We start from the raw sequence: 21,956 nt of genomic DNA, 5'->3' as shown, positions 1-21,956 counted from the left end.
AGAGCATGGTCTGACATTGACCAACATGCAACAGGACAATGCTGTTGTCCTGGTATTTCTGATAACGTGTTGGCCCTCTAGGCCTTACTGCTCCTGGTCCTCCTGGGAACCCAGTGTGCTTATAGGTTTTCATTTCAACCTAATTACTTCTGTCAACATGATTTAACGAAACAGTAATCAACCCCTCGTCCCACTACACGTTTGGATGGCCCCTCAACCAATCATGTAGATGGACGCAACAAAGTGTTAAAGTCAACTGCCACTGATGATGTCAAGACTGAGACTTGATGACAATTATGTATTTCAAACAGTCAATTTCTGGATTTTTAAAAGACATCAGTGGCTTCCAGAAAATGAACAGGGATTTCATTGAGGACCCCACCCAGTAGGTAAGCCAGTCAGGCCCATTCAGATTCCTCACTTCTGCATCTGGGCATAAAGAAGTGTCTAGGGGCTATCAACTAAGTGTTGTTAACTACAACAGTCCATATTAGCATGTCTCTGTTGTGCCCTCACCAATGTCCTGCAATTCGAAGCACAAGGTATCGTAGGTTTTGTTCTGGCTTTCAGAGTGGAGCCGCACACAGTATTTGATCCAGATAACCGTGTTGTTCTTATTAAAGAAACATTCGTTCTTCACAGAGGAGGAGTAGTCAGGGCACTCCTTCCATTCCTTTGTCAAGTCATTCCTAAGGGAGAGAGAGAGGTATTTTAGAGGTCTATTATGCAAATATACATTTTAGAGGTATATGCAGGTATACTCTCAAGTAGGGGTGTGCCGAGTACCCGGACAAAACGAGTATCGAAACGGATATGGAGAATTTTCAGAATACTATTATGACACAATTACTATTTATTATTATCCGTGATCAGAAAAAAAAACACGTCCAAGTAAGTAAATCGCATTTAAATCACACTTCCTGGTTTTTCGATCACGAGTAAATCCGATTACGAGTATCAAGTGTAATAAAATGGATACGATTATGAGTATAACGAGATCGGCACACCTCTACTCTCAAGTCCGCATAGGTCATTGATAAAGAGAGAATAAAACTTAAATAAACAGCTCTCTCGCTCTGCTCACTTCTTCCAGTACTGGATTTGCAGTGCTCCGGGTTCCGTGAGATTCTGGAAGCTTCCGGGACTCCACCAACACCTAAACGTCTCCTGTTCACTGGACTTACACCCAGTCAAATGAGGAGCCTGGACGGAGGGATCTGAGAGAGAGATTTTTATATTGAAAAAATACCTTTATTTGCCCAGTAGTTTGATTTCAGCACAATCTTTAATTCTGAGAGAGAGAGAGAGACTTCAATGATCACAGAGAAGCAAACTAACAAATTGACATGGGCTACTGCATAAGACAAGACACAGTATGTGACTCCATCTGTGGTGTGGATCAAATCTTTCATTAGGAGAAATATGCAGGCCTCTGAGGTGTGGACTTGGAACAAACTTTGATATGGGGTGGAACTGAGTGTAATTGAGTTTGTGCTTTCCTCTGGGTTGAGACAGGGAGAAGCAAAGCATTTCATACAACAGTTAATCAATGGCTGTTCATACATACACATTCCAAACCCCTGCTAGCTGTGCGCTGTGCATTTCACTCAGGCAGAGCATTACTACTGTAGAAAACAGTGACATTTTGAGTCATCAAAACTTGGTTTGAGTGTAACCTAAAGTGTAACCTAAATATACAGTTTCCTACTCTGTTTTTCCATTGCCACTCCATTAATATGGAGTTGGTCCTCCCTTTGCTACCTCCACTCTTCTGGGAAGGCTTTCCATTAGATGTTGGAACATTGCTGCAGGGAATTTCTTCCATTCAGCCACAAGAGCATTAGTAAGGTTGGGCACTGATGTTGGGCGATTATGCCTGGCTCGCAGTTGGTGTTCCAATTCATCCCAAAGGTGTTCGATGGGGTTGAGTTCAGGGCTCCATGCAGGCCAGTCAAGTTCTTCCACACCGATCTCGACAAACCATTTTTGCATGGACCTCACTTTGTGCACGGGGGCATTGTCATACTGAAACAGGAAAGGGCCTTTCCCAAACTTTTGCCACAAAGTTGGAATCACAGGATCATCTAGAACGCCATCGTATGCTGTAGTGTTAAGATTTCCCTTCACTGGCACTAAGGGGCCTAGTCCGAACCATTAAAACAGCCCCAGACCATTATTCCTCCTCTACCAAACTTTACAGTTGTCAGATATGTATTCGGGCAGGTAGCGTTCTCCTGGCATCCGCCAAACCCAGATTTGTCCATCGGGACTGCCAGATGGTGAAGCGTGACTCATCACTCCAGATTAGTCAGCACTCGGCAGTCCCGTTCTGTGAGCTTGTGCGGCCTACCACTTCGCGGCTGAGCCGTTGTTGCTCCTAGACGTTTCCACTTCACAATACCAGCACTTACATTTGACCTGGGCAGCTCTAGAGGGCAGAAATTTGACGAACTAGACCTGTTGAAATGTGGTATCCTATGACGGTGCAACATCGAAAGTCACTGAGCTCTCCAGTAAGGCCATTCTACTGCCAATGTTTGTCTATGGAGATTGCATGGCTGTGTGCTCGATTTTATACACCTGTCAGCAACGGGCGTGGCTGAAATAGCCAAATCCACTAATTTGAAATGGTGTATTTGGATACTTGTGTGTATATAGTGTATTTCTCAGTTTCTTTGGGATGTTAAATACATGTACATACTGCATTCAGGTTCTATGTGAATATAGGCCTACAGCTCCTATTTCAGTGCATTCCTCTCTCTCGCCGTCTCTTCCTCTCTTTTTCTCTCTCTCACACCAAGGTCGATCTGTTGCTCCCTGCACTCTGTTATTTCAACCCTCCCTAACTCCCACCCCTCGAATTCCAGCTGCCACAATCAGAGTTACCGCAGACCTGGAAAGCCATGAGGCCACAACCTACAGCAAGGAGAATGGCCTACAAGTCAAGTCAAAGTTTATTTGTCATACCGTATTCACATGGCACAACACAGTAAAATAAAATGCTTACTTGCAGGTTCACTCTCACTCTCCACAGGGTGCATAACAAGAAAGAATAGTTATAATAAAATAAATATAAATACAGTGAGGCACTTAAACAATGTTTGTGTTTGTGTGTTCGTATGTTTGGGCATATGTGCTAAGGTCTGAGAGTCATATCTATATAAATTTGGTTTGGTCGGCCAAAAAGTTACATATTGAAGCTTTAAGATACTCGGAGTTCAATTTTAATTAAGAAAAATCGAACCCCTGCCAACTGAAAGATTTGATTAATGGTAGAGATTCATCGAAGAAAACACGTACAGATGTAGGATCTTAATTTGAGACAGTTTTCTATAGCAAGAATATAATCCTGCCGCAACAGGAAATGTGAATTATTATGTGGATTAAAAATGTATGGACATTTTTGTAGGGGTTGATACATTTTTCATTAGGGCAAATCAAGTCTGACATTTCTAAGTGGAAATTACAAACTTTAGAAGCCTTTTTATAAATTAAAAAACATGTTTGTATTTCCTGCTTTGCAGGATAATTCTCAGCAACAAAAGAGTGATCAAATTAAGATCCTCCATCTGTAGCTTAAAACAACTTGCCAAGGCAATTACTGTAAAGCTAAACTAATAGGCTAAGCATGAATGGAAATATTGCATTAAAGAACCTTTCCAAATAGATTTGATAAAACATACTACTGGTAGACTTCTGAACAGTAAATTGTTTACGAATGTCAAATCATGACTTTTTCTCTATACGTTTTAAAATGTTAGCAAAATGTATCAAAATAGACTAAGATCAAATAAATCTGAGTCATGGATACAATAATAATAATAATAATAGTAATAATAAGTGTACTCCATCGTAGCTTGTGTACTAGGCTAAGTAAGTGAAAGGATTGTGATGAATTAATGCTGAAGTTGTAAAGTTGTAGGTGGTTTTATATAAAAGAGTCTGCTAAATTACCATATATTCTCCACTAACCTATCACCAACGGGACACATCTATCCAGCCTCCCAGCCTAAAGTGTGTCAGATGTGAAAGGTCCGAGGTGAAACGGTCTCCTGCATGCTCATTCAAACCTTTGATCTGTACATTTTTGACAACTAAAGGTCCAGAGACCTTTGTCAGTAGCTTTTTGTGAAGTCATCTACAGTCAGGTACAAAATTATTGGCACACTTGATAAAGATAAGCAAAAAAGGACAAATAAATAATTATCTCTCTCTCTCAAATAGTGTTTGCCTGCATTTCTTCCTCCATACAGCGTAGCTAGGAAACGAGAGCCAGACTCACTGCCCAGATGTCAGCTTTGGTCATCGTGCATCATACAGACCCTCACCAGTCAAAATAAATCACTTTATGGGAGTACCAAAGCTGCCTGGTGACTAATGATAAATCCTGGTTTGAAAAGAGCAAAAGGCATGATAGGGATGAATCAGTGGGTATATTGCTAAACGGTAAGTTAATTACCCTGAAGAGGCTGACCCTGACTCATTTCCAACTCATTTGATAAATGCCCAGCTAATAAAAATGTTCCCTTAAAAGGGAAATGTTAACATGTTTCAACTCATATTCATCATCTCCAGCACCACCCCAACATCAACACACATGTATGTGAAAATGGAACATTTCTATGTTTAGCAGTAAAATAGATATGGCACCATCAACAAATGAGTTGATGTTGATGAGACGGGTTGGTTGTTTTAGCAACAAAAATTGTGTGTGCGCAACCATGGGGCAAAACAGATGATGTTGGCTTAGATTGTTGACAACTTGTAAGCTATATTTTTTTTGGGGGGTGGGCATATTATGGGGTGGCAGGTAGCCTAGTGGTTAGAGCGTTGGGCCAGTAACTGAAAAGTTGCTAGATCAAAACCCCGAGCTGACAAGACAAAAATCTGTCGTTCTGCACCTGAACAAGGCAGTTAACCCTGTAACGCTCGTCGTGGGTGGAAGAAGAGGAGGACCAAAGCGCAGCGTGTTAAGTGTCCACATTGTTTTAATACGAATAAATGAACACTTAACAAAAACAATAAACCGACAAACGAACACTCCTGTACGGTGAGATAAAAACCAGCACAGAAAATAATCACCCACCACACACAATGACAAACAGGCTACCTAAATATGGCTCCCAATCAGAGACAACGACTGACACCTGCCTCTGATTGAGAACCATACTAGGCCCAACACATAGAAATCTAACAACAGAACAAAACATAGAAAAACAACATAGAATGCCCACCCCAACTCACGCCCTGACCAGACTAAAATAAAGACATAACAAAGGAACTAAGGTCAGAACGTGACAAACTGAGCTCTGTTCCTAGGCCATCATTGTAAATAAGAATTTGTTCTTAACTGACTTGCCTAGTTAAATTTAAAAAATATTAGCCTTGACAGGAAATCAGTCAAGACATGGTATCAATAACAAGATGAAATGAGCCACTTACAATTCCCCACATAGCAGTTTCTTGTCATTCTTGCTAGCAATCTGGCCATCCAGAATTACAACGGGCTGACTTCTGCCACATGGAAGCACGTACATCGTTTTTGTGACGTTGTAAGCCAACCCATCCATTAGTAGGCAGTGCCTGCTCATAATTGGTTAAAATGACATGATGCACACCGATGATGCCATTGGAAACACATATCTTCCTCTATCTTTTTTTACTACAAAACATAGAAACACACCATTTTCACATATGTTGATGTTGTGGTGGTGCTGGAGAGGATGAATATGTCGTTGAAACATTTAGAAGAAATTTCCCTTTAAGAGTCTCATTAGGTCAATACCTAACATTTTCATAGGAATGTTCCACTAATGTGCAAGGACTGTTACCAAGAGACCATTTCTTTAATGTCAAACAGATCTTATCCAGAATGTGGTTACCATGTTCTCAGCATTTTCAATATTAATGTTCTAGACACTTTTCATTGGAACGTTCCAGTGTCCAGTTTTCTGAGGGATAGGAGAATATTCCATCAACGTCACACCTTCAACGTACACAGAACATGGCTACCATGTTCTCCGAAAATAAGATAATGTTCTAGGCATGTTTCATGGGAACGTTGCAAGAACATTCCGGTGTCCATAGAAGTTTAACCTAAGGCCAATGTCCGTGCCCCCCTACGGAAATACAATTAGCATAATACAAAAGTTCCCATAAAAATCTGTCAGTTAAAACTAGAGATATGTTTTTTGAATGCGTCTCAATCCACCACATCCGCCTATGTCGCACTACTGCATCTGCGGTGAAAGGTGACAAAGCTCGAGCGGTGTTTGTCAGAACATGCGACATCCCGAAAATCTTCTCTTCTCACAAATCGTCTGCAGCATCCGAACGATTTGGCCTACAACTATTATGACCCCTCAATGGAAAGATGACTCTCACGAACACAATGGTTTTGACCTCCACAAGTGTCAGGAGACTTTTCTGAAGTTGGTACAGCAGATCTGCCAACTTCTGTCTGTAGCATCCGGACAGTTTGGGCTACTCTGTGCAAAGGTGAGACTCTCATGAACACGTACATGTCGGTTGTCTTGCTCTAGGATGCCCACAGGCCTCACAAGACTTGTCTGAAGGTCCCTTGGTACCAGTTGAAAAAATGAATGGAAGTATATATGGAGACTGTTTAATGCCCAAAATATGGGGTTGAATATATAACAAAAAAATATGTATTCCTGGTATTTGTTATACATCTCTCAGATATAGGACAGACACTTCAGAGCAAACTTCCTTTTGACATTTTTGGGGGACTATCTTTTGTTCCATGTAGTGAATCTGTTATTCACTGCATTAGTATGGGCTAAGGCTAAATTCAAAATCAAATAGATAAATTATCCTTGATAGGACCTTCTTAAAACAATTCCATGTAGCTTAGTAGAACCCCCCCACACGGTTTAGACAAGACTTAAACTCTGATGGGTTAAATCGTTCTGTCATGGCCCCCTAGAGGCTTGTGTCTAGTTCCCAGCTTCTGGGAACAAAATACAATTTTAGGACGTCTCCTAATGGTCCCTGTAGGGGTGTTCGATGTTGGTCCTGGAGGTTCGAAACACTTCTGGTTTTCATCTTCTCTTTCTAATAAGGGACGAATTCAGACCTGGGACACCAGGTGAGTGCAATTAACTACCAAGTAGAAACAAAAAACAGAAGTGTTTCGGCCCTCCAGGACTGGATTTGAACAGCCCTGCTTTAAAGAAATGACCTTTCTGTCTCAGGTACTGCTTGTTATCTTGGCCATGAACTCGGTTTTATTTATCTGATAAACCACTGAGGCACAGTGTGTGTGTCAAAACAAATTGTATTGGTCACATACACATATTTAGCAGATGTTATCGAGGGTGTAGTGAAATTCTTGTGTTTCTAGCTCCAACAGTGCAGTAGTAGTTAAGGGATCCTGAGTGGCGCAGAGGTCTAAGGCACTGCATCACAGGGCTAGACGCATCACTACAGACCCGGGTTCGATCCCGGGCTGTATCACAACCGGCTGGAATTGGGAGTCCCATAGGGCGGCGCGCAAAGTGTCGTCTGGGTTAGGGGAGGGTTTGGCTGGGGTAGGCCGTCATTTTAAATAAGAATTGGTTCTTAACTGACTTGCCTAGTTAAACAAAAAAAGTAACTCACAACAATACACAAATCTAAAAGTAAAATAAAGCGTGTGTGCTGTCCGAGTTAGCGTGCATTTCTACATGCATGAAAAGGATGTTCACAATAATTAAAAACAGCCTTTTATTGTCATTCCATTCACAGGCTCATCAGAATGCCATGTTGGCCTTTACAGTTTCTTCTTCATCTAGACACACCAGCCAGCTGCAGTCTGATCCTTGCCTTAAATGTTTCCCATCATTAGATCCTTGCCTTAAATGTTTCCCATCATTAGATCCTTGCCTTAAATGTTTCCCATCATTAGATCCTTGCCTTAAATGTTTCCCATCATTAGATCCTTGCCTTAAATGTTTCCCATCATTAGATCCTTGCCTTAAATGTTTCCCATCATTAGATCCTTGCCTTAAATATTTCCCATCAATAGATCCATTGCTCCCTTGTAACTAATGTGCTTAAACCTGTAGCTCTGAATACAGATGTGATTAGCTAGTAAGTGCCCTATATCCGTGCCCTATATCCATCCCCATAGGCCCCATGTAATATCCCTCTGCTGTACAGGACATTCTGTCATTTTAAAAGCATGTCCTTTCACCAACCATGTTGCTCTCTCCACTTAAGTGTCCAAATCAGTGGGATTGAATGTGATTTCCGTGCAATTTGAGTTAGGCTACATCCATTCAGAGCATGACATTAGAAAGGCTACAGCTTTTTACACACACATTAACATGCACACAAACGCACACGCACGAACACACACAAAAACACTGAACACAGACTGAACACACAGAACAGAGGAAGCGGTTGTTTCTTACTAGTCTCTGAGGTACGCTGGCAATCTTTCTATCACCGGCACAATGCAAATTAAATGCTACTCAAGGCCATCTTACTGTGTATACACGTCTGCAGGACTGATCCATTAAAGCCAAACAGATGAGCAAGACAGACAGAGTGAGTGTTATAAAAACTGTGTTTACTGAACACTGGTTCTATTAAGTAGGATGATAATAGCTAATATTAAGTGCTACAGTAAATGTGTGTTGACGGGGAAGGTCTCCTCTGACTAGGGTGTTCATGCAGCGTTATTACATTAGTAACCATAGAAATAGGATTATAATCCCAATAGGATCTCTATGACATTAACCATATCCATCATTCACTCATCTGACTAATTAGCAAATGATGGAACACAGCATAGTTTGTCACCACACTGATAAGAGAGACGTGAGAACAAAACCCAACCCACAAGGCCTGGGTGTGTCTTACAATATGGGATAGATTGAGACATACACACCAACATAACCACAAACACACACACACACACAGAGCAGGTGGGACCTTTTGTCCTTGAGCGAAAAGAAAACGAGATACTGGCTAATGTTCTATCCTCATTTCAAAGTTATCCAATAGGTGAGGGCAATATGTGACCCATTTCAGGAAAATATGCGTATGTCGCGGGTCACTACTTCACAGGAGAGTCGTTTGAACGTAAAGTGCTAATTTTTTTATCAAAATGCATTTTTTGGCAGAAATGCCTTCTCGAACATGTGAACTTTTATGTGCCATAATAACAAAATTGTATGCCATCTGTAAATAAGAATAAAATTGATATATTACGAACCTAGTTGGTTTAGCAAAAGAAGACATCAACCTTCCCGCTAGCCATGATTGGCTGAGATAATGAGTGGGCTGGACATGCCGAGAGATGAGTTTGTATTGGTCTGCCATATAGCTCGCTTCTGTCTATTTGAGCTGGTCAGTATGTCTAGGTAATCATGTCTAACGTGGCTTTAAAAAAATGCAGCATGTATTACAACTGCATAAGTGTTGTTCTCCACTTTCTGGAGAACTGAGTTTTGAAATCAGTGGAATTTGAGTATGATAGCTAAGGAGATGGAGAAAACACCTGTCTCCAGATTACATCTTCAAACTAAGGGCAACCATGGCATCTGACAGGAGACGCGTCTAACCATGAATGATGTATACGGGTAAGATAGTCTAGCTAGCTACATTTTCAGATATTACACATTTCTAATTGACATAAAGAGCCATTTGCTTGGCTAGCTATAGCCTAATGTTAGCTAGCTAACGTTCAACCTGGTTGGTTAGCTACCTAATGTTAGCTAACATTAGATTACCAACCAGGTTCACTTGTAGATTCATGCAGGGTAGTAACATCATTATGTGATTATGGTTCATTAGGGTTCATTGTTTACCTAACTAGCTAGCTAACTACATGGCTTAACAAAAGACTCTACTATGCAAGTAACCATTTCGAGTGCGTTCGTAAATTCAGTCTGGCCATCTACACCAATTTCAGAGCACTCTCGTCTGAGTGTGCGAGACAGCGCAGAATAACTGCTGAATTTACGAATGCTCAACACCCGTTGAATATGGCCGGTGTCAGTAAACTAATCAGCCAGAGCGTCTGCTGTGCGCTCTGAACGCGAAGCACTCTGAATTTACGAACGGGCAATCTGAAAGCACAGTTGCAGTCACCAACGCTCTGGATAACAATGCTCTGCTAGGGCAAGTAACGCTGTTGTTGCTGTTCTCGCTCACTTAGATGTCTGGAAGTAGCTAGCAACTTAGCTTGGGTGCTTGACTGCTGTTAGTACATTCGGATCACCCCTTAAAGAGATGGGTGGGGCTAAAGCTTAAGAGGTTGTGAACTATGCTGTCACGTTCGTCATACGAATGAGACCAAGGCGCAGCGTTGTACGCATACATTCTATATTTATTTAAAAAATGAACACTGAACAAACGAACAAAACGAACCGTGAAGCTAATATGAATAGTGCAGACAGGCAACTAAACATAGAACAAGAACCCACGAACACAAAAGGGAAAATGGCTACCTAAATATGATTCCCAATGATAAACAGCTGCCTCTGATTGGGAACCATATCAGGTCACCATAGACATACAAATACCTAGACCTACAAAACCCCTAGAACTACAAAAACTAGCATACCCACCCTCGTCACACCCTGACCTAACCAAAATATAAAGAAAACATAGATAACTAAGGTCAGAGCGTGCCAGATGCTGAATGGGTGTAGACAAAGAAGAGCTCTCCAATAGTAGTACCAAAACATTCAAAGGACATTTTCTCAAAAGTGAGTTTACTTTCAAAGCAAAATTACTTTCCCACTGTTCCTCAACTGAAGTGTATGATATACCATTTTGTAGCTCTGAGTCTCTACTTTTATCCAATGTAAAAAACACAATTAAATATTTTGCTACATAAGACCGATTTGAGCCGGACGGTCACATACATTTTTTCTATTAGATAAATTTCAAGAAAGGAATAAAGGAAGGGACTATTCACACCAAGGCTGGTTGTTGAAATCGTCTTCTCCATCATGATCACTGATACGTTAACAGAATCTCGTGACCGATGGCGATGTTCCGGTGCCTTGGATTAGCATGACTTATTATCCTGAATTTGCAGAGCTGGTGCTTGAATTGGCGACCTGGATTTTAACCCAAAAGTTCTCTAGTAATCACTGCTTACCTGCAAAATTGTCGCATCAGATACCTCCATGTTGTCATTCAGCGCAGCCTGGATGGTAAACATAAGTGTACTTTTCAAAAGGGGAGGGCTTTGGTTGGAGGGGGGCTGAGTACAGATTTGAAAACCTTCCCCTGGAAACCAAATGGAGTGGCAGGACATTAAGATGCTAATTCTTAAGCAGAGTTTTGGCAAACTATGTATATCTACGGTTCTGCTGTGTCACCATGACCTGCTGGCCCATATATCTTCCTGGCACCAACCTGACACACACACAGCAGAACAGTCTCCATGACAGTCTCCATGATTTCAAATCATCGATGTAGGAAGTGCTCCAATAAAACGTTCCTCAAATCTAAACATATGTTTTTCAGAATATGAAAAATAAGTCTGAATGACAAATAAATGTTAATAAAGTACACAACCTTTTCAAAAGTTTGGGGTCACTTAGAAATGGCCTTCTTTTTGAAAGAAGTTTTTTTTTAAAATAACATCAAATTGATCATAAATACAGTGTAGACATTGTTAATATTGTAAATGACTATTGTAGCTGGAAACGGCAGATTTTTTAAATGGAATATCTACATAGGCGTACAGAGGCCCATTATCAGCAACCATCACTTATCAGCAACCATCACTAATACAACGTGCCACTGTGTTCCAGTGGCACGTTGTATTAGCTAATCCAAATTTATCATTTTAAAAGGCTAATTGATCATTAGAAAACCCTTTTGCAATTATGTTAGCACAGTTGCAAACTGTTGTTCTGATTAAAGAAGCAATACAACTGTCCTTCTTTAGACTAGTTGAGTATCTGGAGCATCAGCATTTGTGGGTTCGATTACAGGCTCAAAATGGCCAGAAACAAAGAACTTTCCTCTGAAACTCGTCAGGCTATTCTTGTTCTGAGAAATGAAGGCTTTTCCATGCGAGAAATTGCCAAGAAACTGAAGATCTCATACAACGCTGTCTACTATTCCCTTCACAGAACAGAGCAAACTGGCTCTAACCAGAATAGAAAGAGGAGTGGGAAACCCCGGTGCACAACTTAGCAAGAGGACAAGTACATTAGAGTGTCTAGTTTGAGAAACAGACTCCTCACAAATCCTCAACTGGCAGCTACATTAAATAGTACCAGCAAATCACCAGTCTCAATGTCAACAGTGAAGAGGCCACTCCAGGATGCTGGCCTTCTAGGCAGAGTTGTAAAGAAAAAGCCATATCTCAGACTGGTCAATCAAAAGAAAAGATGGGCAAAAGAACACAGACACTGGACAAAGGAAGATTGGAAAAAAGTGATATGTACAGACAAATCTAAGTTTGAGGTGTTCGGATCACAAGGAAAAACATTTGTGAGAAGCAGAAAAAATAAAAAGACGCTGGAGGAGTGCCTTGAAGAAGGGACCTTGAAAGGGACCTTGAAGAAGGAAGGCTATCACTCCATTTTGTAACGCCATGCCATACCCTGCGGACGGCGCTTAATTGGAGCCAATTTCCTCCTACAACAGGACAATGACCCAAATCAGAGCTCCAAACTATGCAATAACTATTTAGGGAAGAAGCAGTCAGCTGGTATTCTGTCTATAATGGAGTGGCCAGCACAGTCACCGGATCTCAACCCTATTGAGCTGTTGTGGGAGCAGCTTGACAATATGGTACATTAGAAGTGCCCATCAAGCCAATCCAACTTGTGGGAGGTGCTTCAGGAAGCATGTGGTGAAATCTCTTCAGGTGACCTCAACAAATTGACAATTAGAATGCCAAAGGACTGCAAGGCTGTAATTGCTACAAATGGAGGATTCTTTGATGAAAGCAAAGTTTGAAGGACACTATTATTTCAATTAAAAATCATTATTCATAACCTTGTCAACGTCTTGACTATATTTCCTATTCATTTTTTCAACTCATTTCATGTATGTTTTCATTGAAAACAAGTACATTTCTAAGTGACCACAAACATTTGAACGGTAGTGTATATTGGGTCACATCTTAAGCTGTAGGCCTGAATAACCTAATTTCCACAAGACTACAAACGTTGAGCTCAGCTGTAGGGTAAAAAACATATTTACACCATAAGCGGTTAAAAAGACACTTTAAAGCACATGTCAAACTCATTCCACTGAGTGTCTGCGGGTTTCCGCTCCTCCCTTGTACTTGATTGTTGAATTAAGGTCACTGATTAGTAAGGAACTCCCCTCACCTGGTTGACTAGGTCTTAATTGAAAGTAAAAAACTAAAACCTGCAGACACTCGGCCCTCCGTGGAATGAGTTTGACAACCCTGCTTTAAATAGTCTTTTTAACAGTTTTTAAGGGGGAAATATGCTTTTTACCATACAACTGAGCTTCACCGTTTGGAGTCTTGTAGAGTTTGACACCCCTGCTTTAGAGGTTCATGCTGAGGCATCATCCTGGTTTTGAAGTGAACAGATGAGGATGAGGTATTGGTTGTGTATGTAACATTTACATGTTTATAAAGGAAGCTTCAGTGAATTATGCCCCTATACTGTATATCATCAAGTTAAAGGTCAACTAACCATAAGGTGGACAGGCTGAGGGGCAGTGTTAGACTACACCCTGTTTTCATGGACAGAAACAAAGCACAGAGAGAGACACAGACGGACGGGACAGACACACTGAACACCAGATACACACAAGGGAATGTAAACAGGTTTTAAAAATAACTGCCAACACGCGCACTCACCTATGTCTTACTATACTTGTGAGGACTTTTTGGGGATCAACAATTGATTATTATTCAAAATCCTATTTTCCCTAACCGGTAAGCCATAACCTTAACCCCCTAATCCTAAAATAGGGTTAGGGTTAGGGTTATGTCCTCACTAACCTTAACCCCTGAGCCTAAAATAGCCTTTTTACAAGTGAGGACCGTCAATGTCCTCACTAACCTTAACCCCTGAGCCTAAAATAGCCTTTTTACAAGTGAGGACCGTCAAAATGTCCTCACTAACCTTAACCCCTGAGCTTAAAATAGCCTTTTTACAAGTGAGGACCGTCAAAATGTCCTCACTAACCTTAACCCCTGAGCCTAAAATAGCCTTTTTACAAGTGAGGACCGGCAAAATGTCCTCACTTCTCTGAATTGGTTTAGTATTCTAGTGAGGACTTCTGGTACTCTCAAGTACAGTAAAACGTACACACACACACACACACACACACACACACACACACACACACACACACACACACACACACACACACACACACACACACACACACACACACACACAGTCTGGGTTCGCGGCCAGGCTCTGTCGCAGCCGGCCGCGACCGGGAGGTCCGTGGGGCGACGCACAATTGGCCTAGCGTCGTCCGGGTTAGGGAGGGTTTGGCCGGTAGGGATATCCTTGTCTCATCGCGCTCCAGCGACTCCTGTGGCGGGCCGGGCACAGTGCGCGCTAACCAAGGGGGCCAGGTGCACGGTGTTTCCTCTGACACATTGGTGCGGCTGGCTTCCGGGTTGGAGGCGCGCTGTGTTAAGAAGCAGTGCGGCTTGGTTGGGTTGTGCTTCGGAGGACGCATGGCTTTAGACCTTCGTCTCTCCCGAGCCCGTATGGGAGTTGTAGCGATGAGACAAGATACCACGAAAATTGGGCAGAAAAGGGGGTAAAATTAAAATCAAATTTAAAAAAAGAAACAAAGAGAATCCCCTATAAAAGTTAACTGGAGCTCTATCTAAGGTTGAAAATCTATCCAACTTGTCAATGTTTACACCGTGCTAGTCCATATTCACAAACTACTGTCCGCACACCAAAACTTCTTATTCTGAAAACAAACCGGAAGCAAACCTGTGAAATGAAAGTAGCAGGAGTTGTTCGTTTTTGAAGTACATCAAACCATTTAGTGAATGTATATGGCCATAGGAAAAATAACTACTCAGTTAATAGCTTCCAATTGACTCATTCATCCCCCTCCTCTTCCCTGTAACTATCCCCCAGGTCATTGCTGTAAATGAGAATGTGTTGTCAGTCAATTTACCTTGTAAAATAAGAGTTAAAGAATATACCAACAATACTTCTATGTGGGTTGGATTGAGTTGATCGTTAAGACCATCATCCCATTCTACTTTGAAGTGTGATAACCAGTCTGCCGGGGTCCACTCACAGTCCCAGACAGATCAGCCAGGATCCAGTCATTTATTAGCCCAAGATAATGTTCATCTCCTGTAATAACCTCACAACCACAGCATTAGCTTCGTTATGTCATATTAAGAATGGCTGAGAGTAAATATAGATGAGTCGGTCGGGTTACAGCTACCCTTCTCAACAGACACGCACGCGCACACGCACACTGCTTTGGCATTGGATTGCTTTGTACAGATTAGTCGCTGGTCTCTCACACAGACTGACTGAGGTGGTTCTAGCCTAGTTTTCCCTGGGTGGTTTTAGTTGTCATGAGCCAACATAAAATATTCTCACATAATTTTGTTCTGTTACTGGCCTCCTTATAGATGTGTGTTTCTACCTGGAACATGGAATAAGGCCTGAGCATTGTATGGTTTCTCTAGGCTAATATCTGCCAGATGTTTGAATGTTGTGCCAGGAACACTACCAGAACTGAACAAAGCTGGGATCTCCTGGCAAGATGCCAAAGCCCTCATACAGAAGAGAGTGAGGTGGAGAGCCATGGTGGACGCCCAATGCTCCCAAGGGGACAGGATTAAGTCAAGTATGTCAATGTTGTGCCAGTGGCACCCTGAACTAGTAGCACAAATTGGAAATGTATCATCCTAACATCCCTCATACCCTCCATCCCTCACCCCTTGACATATCTTCCCTGGTTCTCCGTCCATTCTTTCCCATAAATGCTTGGCTGTATCGTTGGGCCCTGTCTCTCCTTAACGTGTCTGTATCGTTGGGCTCTGTCTCTCCTTAACTTGGCTGTATCGTTGGGCTCTGTCTCTCCTTAACTTGGCTGTATCGTTGGGCCCTGTCTCTCCTTAACTTGGCCAAGCCCTGCTACAAACCGTAAACACAACCCAGTACTGCTCTTTGTAGGGCTCAGACTGAGGGCTCTGAAATTGTAGTGTGTGTGTGTGTGTGTGTGTGTGTGTGTGTGTGTGTGTGTGTGTGTGTGTGTGTGTGTGTGTGAGGCGTACCAAACCCTGTGCGGTCACCGCTTGTTTCTGCCTGCATGGCTAAAGAGCAAGAGCCTCAAAATCAGCACAACAGGATCAATAGGTACACAGGGTCCAGACAGTCAGACGCACGCACATAGGCACACACTCACACACTAATCACCCTGGTCTGGCCCTAAACACAGGGAGCGTCTCCAAAAGCATATTTTCTGCTTGTTATGCGGTCTGCCCACTGGTGAAAAATTTAACAGGAAAAAAATTGTAGCTAAAGATTTCTAGGAAGACCCAACAGAGCTTGAATCTCAGAGGCACGTCTGGTAAATATATGTAAAGGGTAGAAAATACTAAAACAGGTTGGGGTAGAAACTATGACGGAACTAGAGACACACACGCTGTGTGACTTCAGGAGCGTTTAGATAGAAGCGTGGTAGAGGAAATAGTGTAGTGACTAAGAGAGGAGAGAGAATGAGAGAGGTGGAGAAAGGAGGGAGATGTTTCACCGTTGTTGAGGAAGACTGGGCCAGTTCCAAATCAAATCAAATGTTATTGGTTACATACACATGGTTAGCAGATGTTCATGTGAGTGTAGTGAAATGCTTGTGCTTCTAGTTCCGACAGTGGAGTAATATCTAAAAGTAATCTAACAATTCCCCAACAACTATCTAATACACACAAATCTAAAGGGGTGAATGAGAATATGTGCATATAAATATATGGATGAGTGATGGCCAAGCGGCATAGGCAAGGTGCAATAGATGGTATAAAATACAGTATGTACATATGATATGAGTAATGTAAGATATGTAAACATTATTAAAGTGGCATTATTTAAAGTGACTAGTGATCCATTTATTAAAGTGGCCAGTGATGTGGTATCAATGCAGGCAGCAGCCTCTCTGAGGTAGTGGTGGCTGTTTAGCAGTCTGATGGCCTTGAGGTAGAAGCTGTTTTTCAGTTTCTCCGTCCCAGCTTTGATGCACCTGTACTGACCTCGCCTCCTGGATGATAGCGGTATGAACAGACAGTGGCTCGGGTGGTTGTTGTCCTTGATGATCTTTTTGGTCTTCCTGTGACGTCGGGTGCTGTAGGTGTCCTGGAGGGCAGGTAGTTTGCCCCCGGTGATGCGTTGTGCAAACCGCACCACCCTCTGGAGAGCCTTGCGGTTGAGGGCGGTGCAGTTGCCGTACTAGGCTGTGATACAGCCCGACAGGATGCTCTCGATTGTGCATCTGTAAAAGTTTGTCAGGGTTTTGGGTGACAAGCCAAATTTCTTCAGCCTCCTGAGGTTGAAGAGGCGCTGTTGCACCTTCTTCACCACACTGTCTGTGTGGGTGGACCATTTCAGTTTGTCTGTGAGGTGTACGCCGAGGAACTTAAAACTTTCCACCTTCTCCACTGCTGTCCCTTCGATGTGGATGGGGGGGTGCTCCCTCTGCTGTTTCCTGAAGTCCACGATCATCTCCTTAGCACTGCCTTCATTGACAACCAATCAAATGAACACGGAACTCGGTGGTTCCCGGAGACTGCTCAGCATCTGACTACATCCCAAATGACACCCTATTCCCCATAGGGCTCTGTTCATAAGTAGTGCACTTCATAGGGAATACGATGGAATTTGGGACACATTATGATGGCCAGTCGTTATCTAAATAGTTATCAGAAGTTTATGTAAACTGGAAGCTATAAGTGTTTGCAGCAGGTTTTGGGAACAGCCTATTGCCAGGTGAACTAAAGACCCCCGGGGAAAGACAGACACTAGAATCAAACCATTTGTGTATCATTTTAGCTACCCACAGTTCAGTAACACATATCACAAACTCAAAACCAGAGAAAGCTCACTAATAAAAACGACTTTAGTAGGTATTATCTTTGTCATTGCTTTTTTATTTAGCCAACTTTTGAAATTGTTCAAATGACATGTTCTACATGCTTTTGTCACCTGTATGAACCTTATCCATACCCACTCTGACCTTCTAGAAGTACAGGAACAAAGTGAGGCTTAGTTTCAGAGAGGAGAGGCCACACCACCCAGATGTTAATGTGAGAGTGGAGCGAGGCCACACCACCCATGTATTCATGTGAGAGAGGAGAGAGGCCACACCACCCAGGTATTCATGTGAGAGAGGAGAGAGGCCACACCACCCAGGTATTCATGTGAGAGAGGGGAGAGGCCACACCACCCATGTATTCATGTGAGAGAGGGGAGAGGCCACACCACCCATGTATTCATGTGAGAGAGGGGAGAGGCCACACCACCCATGTGAGAAAGGGGAGAGGACACACCACCCATGTATTCATGTGAGAAAGGGGAGAGGACACACCACCCAGGTATTCATGTGAGAGAGCGGATAGGCCACACCACCCAGGTATTCATGTGAGAGAGGAGAGAGGCCACACCACCCAGGTATTCATGTGAGAGAGGAGAGAGGCCACACCACCCAGGTATTCATGTGAGAGAGGGGAGGCCACACCACCCAGGTATTCATGTGAGAGAGGGGAGGCCACACCACCCAGGTATTCATGTGAGAGAGGGGATAGGCCACACCACCCAGGTATTCAGGTGAGAGAGGAGAGAGGCCACACCACCCAGGTATTCATGTGAGAGAGGGGAGGCCATACCACCCAGGTATTCATGTGAGAGAGGGGAGAGGCCACACCACCCAGGTATTCATGTGAGAGGATCGAGGCCACACCACCCAGGTATTCAAGTGAGGAGAGAGGCCACACCACCCAGGTATTCATGTGAGAGAGGAGAGAGGCCACACCACCCAGATAATCATGTGAGAGGCCACACCACCCAGGTATTCATGTGAGAGAGGAGAGAGGCCACACCACCCAGGTATTCATGTGAGTGGATCGAGGCCACACCACCCAGGTATTCATGTGAGAGGATCGAGGCCACACCACCCAGGTATTCATGTGAGAGGATCGAGTCCACACCACCCATGTATTCATGTGAGAGGATCGAGGCCACACCACCCAGGTATTCATGTGAGAGGATCGAGGCCACACCACCCATGTATTCATGTGAGAGAGGGGAGAGAGATCCCTGTGTGATGAGTCAGGGGAGAGTTCTGAACTCCTGCCAAAGACGTGTTCCAACATTAAATCTTCACCAGCAGGCCAACAGCGACCCATTACTTTTACAGTTTAATCCATAAGGGAGTGCTCCAGGTTTATGCCCTTATAATCTATGGACCACTGAGCTCTGGGTAGAGGAGGAGGCGAGGAAGAGAGGATGAGGAGAGGATTGAGGACTCCCTATGGAGAGTGCTGTTAGACAGGGTCACAGAGAGATACATAATGTACTGGAGCCCTCTAGACCAAATTCAAAAACATTCTAGATTAGTGGAGACAGGCTCATGGTAAGTGACAAAACATTCTAGATCACTCCATACAGATTGACCAAACATCATGTGAGGGAACAGTTTCTACAATAGAGGTTGGCCCAGAGCTGTTCACTTTAACCCACTTACAATGGACAGAGTCCATTTGAGCAGCAGCCAGTGCATTGCAAGGACATCGCTCAACTCCGGGTCCAGCTATCTCTCTCTATAACGCCATGTTCTGAACTCAAAGACTCGGAGCATAGTTTCACAAATGATGTTGCAACAGAATATGGCCATGAATATGACATTCCTGAATTTTGGTCCCTTAGATTGCACCATTCAGGAGAGACACCATTTACATGGTTACTAGAGCAAAACAATTAGGGCTCCCTTCCCCATTTTGTTACTCATGATATCTATAGTTTATTACGTTTTACATATTATTTGTCCTTTGTAGTAGTGGTTAATAAACATACAGTATATAAAATGCATGTCTTCCTTGGCTGTATGGAGGGAGCTGTGTTAGGTCAACATGTAACCCATCCTGTCTGCCTGTCCCTGGACTTTGTCACAGCCCAGTCCAATCTATTTACCTTCACTATTGATCTGGTGCAGTCTGACTGGCTGAAAAAGGAAAGGCTGCCGTTTGCTCAACCAACAGCCTTTTCCCATGTGTGCAAATACAGGACTCTGCAACTGTTGTCTGATATAAGATTTGATAAGTGTAAATGCCCTGTACTGTGCAATATTAGATCAAACAAGAAAGGACATCGATTCACATGCTAAAGATTTGAAACTAAAAAGAGCAATAGATTCGATTTAGAAAAAAAGGAGTATTGTGTTATAAGATTGATGATTGTTGTCAGAGATAAATGCCAGTTACCGTAGGTGGAATCAGATACAGTACGAGTGTCATACAGTTCAACACATCACACTCTCTCTACAGCGCTGATAATCACATGACGAGACCAACAAGTGTGTGAAAAGGTACGGGGTGTAGCAGTCTACCTGATGACGTCATAGAGCCAGGGCCCATCAGCGAGGCTGATCTCACAGCAGACAGCAAACCCAGGGGGAAGAGGAGAAGGAAGGATGGAGCAGCCATGACAGGGGGAGCTTTCCTTTGCTGGAGAGAGAGAAACAGATAATTGTCAGCGATGTTACCCAATGACATCCCTGTGTGAAATACTGAGCCAATATCTTCTTTAACCTGCACTCTTCCTTTCCCTACCACCCCCCTCCTCTCTCAACCCTTATCTGCCCTGCTAGCACAAACTGTGGCTGACATTTATTTTCAGCTGGCCTATGTGAAACCTAACCCCGGACAGCACATAATTAACATCCAAGCAGCTACAGAGACGCTCCGCACTACTGTGCACAAGATACTGTATGTTGGCCAGAATGTTTGTAGTGTGTGTGCGTGCGTGTCCATAATATAAGAGGCACAGTATAACTTGTGTGCATATGAAATAGTTCCCTCAAAGGCTTTATGCATTGATTGTACGGCTGTCAGCCAGGTCATTGAGACATCAACAGAAATCTACAGAGGTGACAGTCTGGTGACTGGAACATTATGCTCCATTCTCTTACCCTGCCAGCTTGGGATATTTCATTTTATTTCTGCTGTAGCGACAAGCAAAAATGTAAATGCAATACATTTTGTATTTCAAACGCACACCAATGTATAATTAAGCTGACCTTCAATGGCATAGTAGACACTTAGGCCTATCCTTAGTGACTTAGCAAATGTCCATTCAATATGACAACAGTAGTTGCTGACTGTAACCTTTACAGTTACAGGTGGTCCCGTGCGGTGCCATCCTCCTAAAACTAAAATAGCGGCAGTGACACAGCAACACTGACAAACTGTTGTGGTTCACCAAGGGGAACAGATTCTACATGTGGCAAGTCCAGACCCTATATATAGGCCAACCTCTGTCTCTCTCCCTTTGTCTCCGTCTGTCTCCCCCTCTCCCCCCTCTCTTTCTGTCTCCCTGTCTCTATCGCTCTCTCTCTCTTTCAAACATCTATTTAGAGCACTGCTTCCCAAATCTGACTGGATTGGGGTCAACTAGAAGTCTTCAGAACCTTCTGGTAACCCCTATGTGGATATAACAGGGGTTTCTTGCCACAACCTTGTCCTCAGCGACCACCCAGAAGGGACTGACTGACTGACTGGTCAAGAAGCCTTAGGGGAGACACTAGAGACTAATATTCCTACCGATACTAAAATCGCAATTTATACAAGTGGGGTATTCATGACAGTATTCAATAACGACCTGGAGAAGACCTGGCTATGTTAGAAAAACGACCTGGCCAAGACGTGTTTTATGACAAAGCCACCTATGACAACAATGCAGAGGCCGGCAGAACAGGAAGGACTAGAAATTCGAGCCTATTGGACTGAAATAGACACT

The 21,956-nt window shown here is 43.0% G+C and overlaps 1 protein-coding gene across 1 annotated transcript in view; it reads right to left on the bottom strand.

The window, feature by feature from the left end:
* The window catches only part of LOC139545061 (growth hormone receptor-like), an 82,929-nt gene that overhangs the window by 21,749 nt on the left and 39,224 nt on the right, over positions 1–21,956 (bottom strand). Inside the window, exons 2-4 of the mRNA XM_071352437.1 lie at positions 20,548–20,665; positions 1,085–1,217; positions 517–689 (exon numbers count right to left, since the gene is read on the bottom strand). Coding sequence (XP_071208538.1) covers positions 517–689; positions 1,085–1,217; positions 20,548–20,644 — 403 coding nt within the window. The 5' untranslated portion in view covers positions 20,645–20,665. The remainder of the gene's footprint in view (positions 1–516; positions 690–1,084; positions 1,218–20,547; positions 20,666–21,956) is intronic.

The sequence above is a fragment of the Salvelinus alpinus genome, chromosome 19 (assembly GCF_045679555.1).
Source record: "Salvelinus alpinus chromosome 19, SLU_Salpinus.1, whole genome shotgun sequence".
Taxonomy (NCBI): Eukaryota; Metazoa; Chordata; class Actinopteri; order Salmoniformes; family Salmonidae; genus Salvelinus; species Salvelinus alpinus.
Note: the sequence above shows the minus strand (reverse complement) of the source record. Positions and strands in the feature narration are given on the sequence as shown.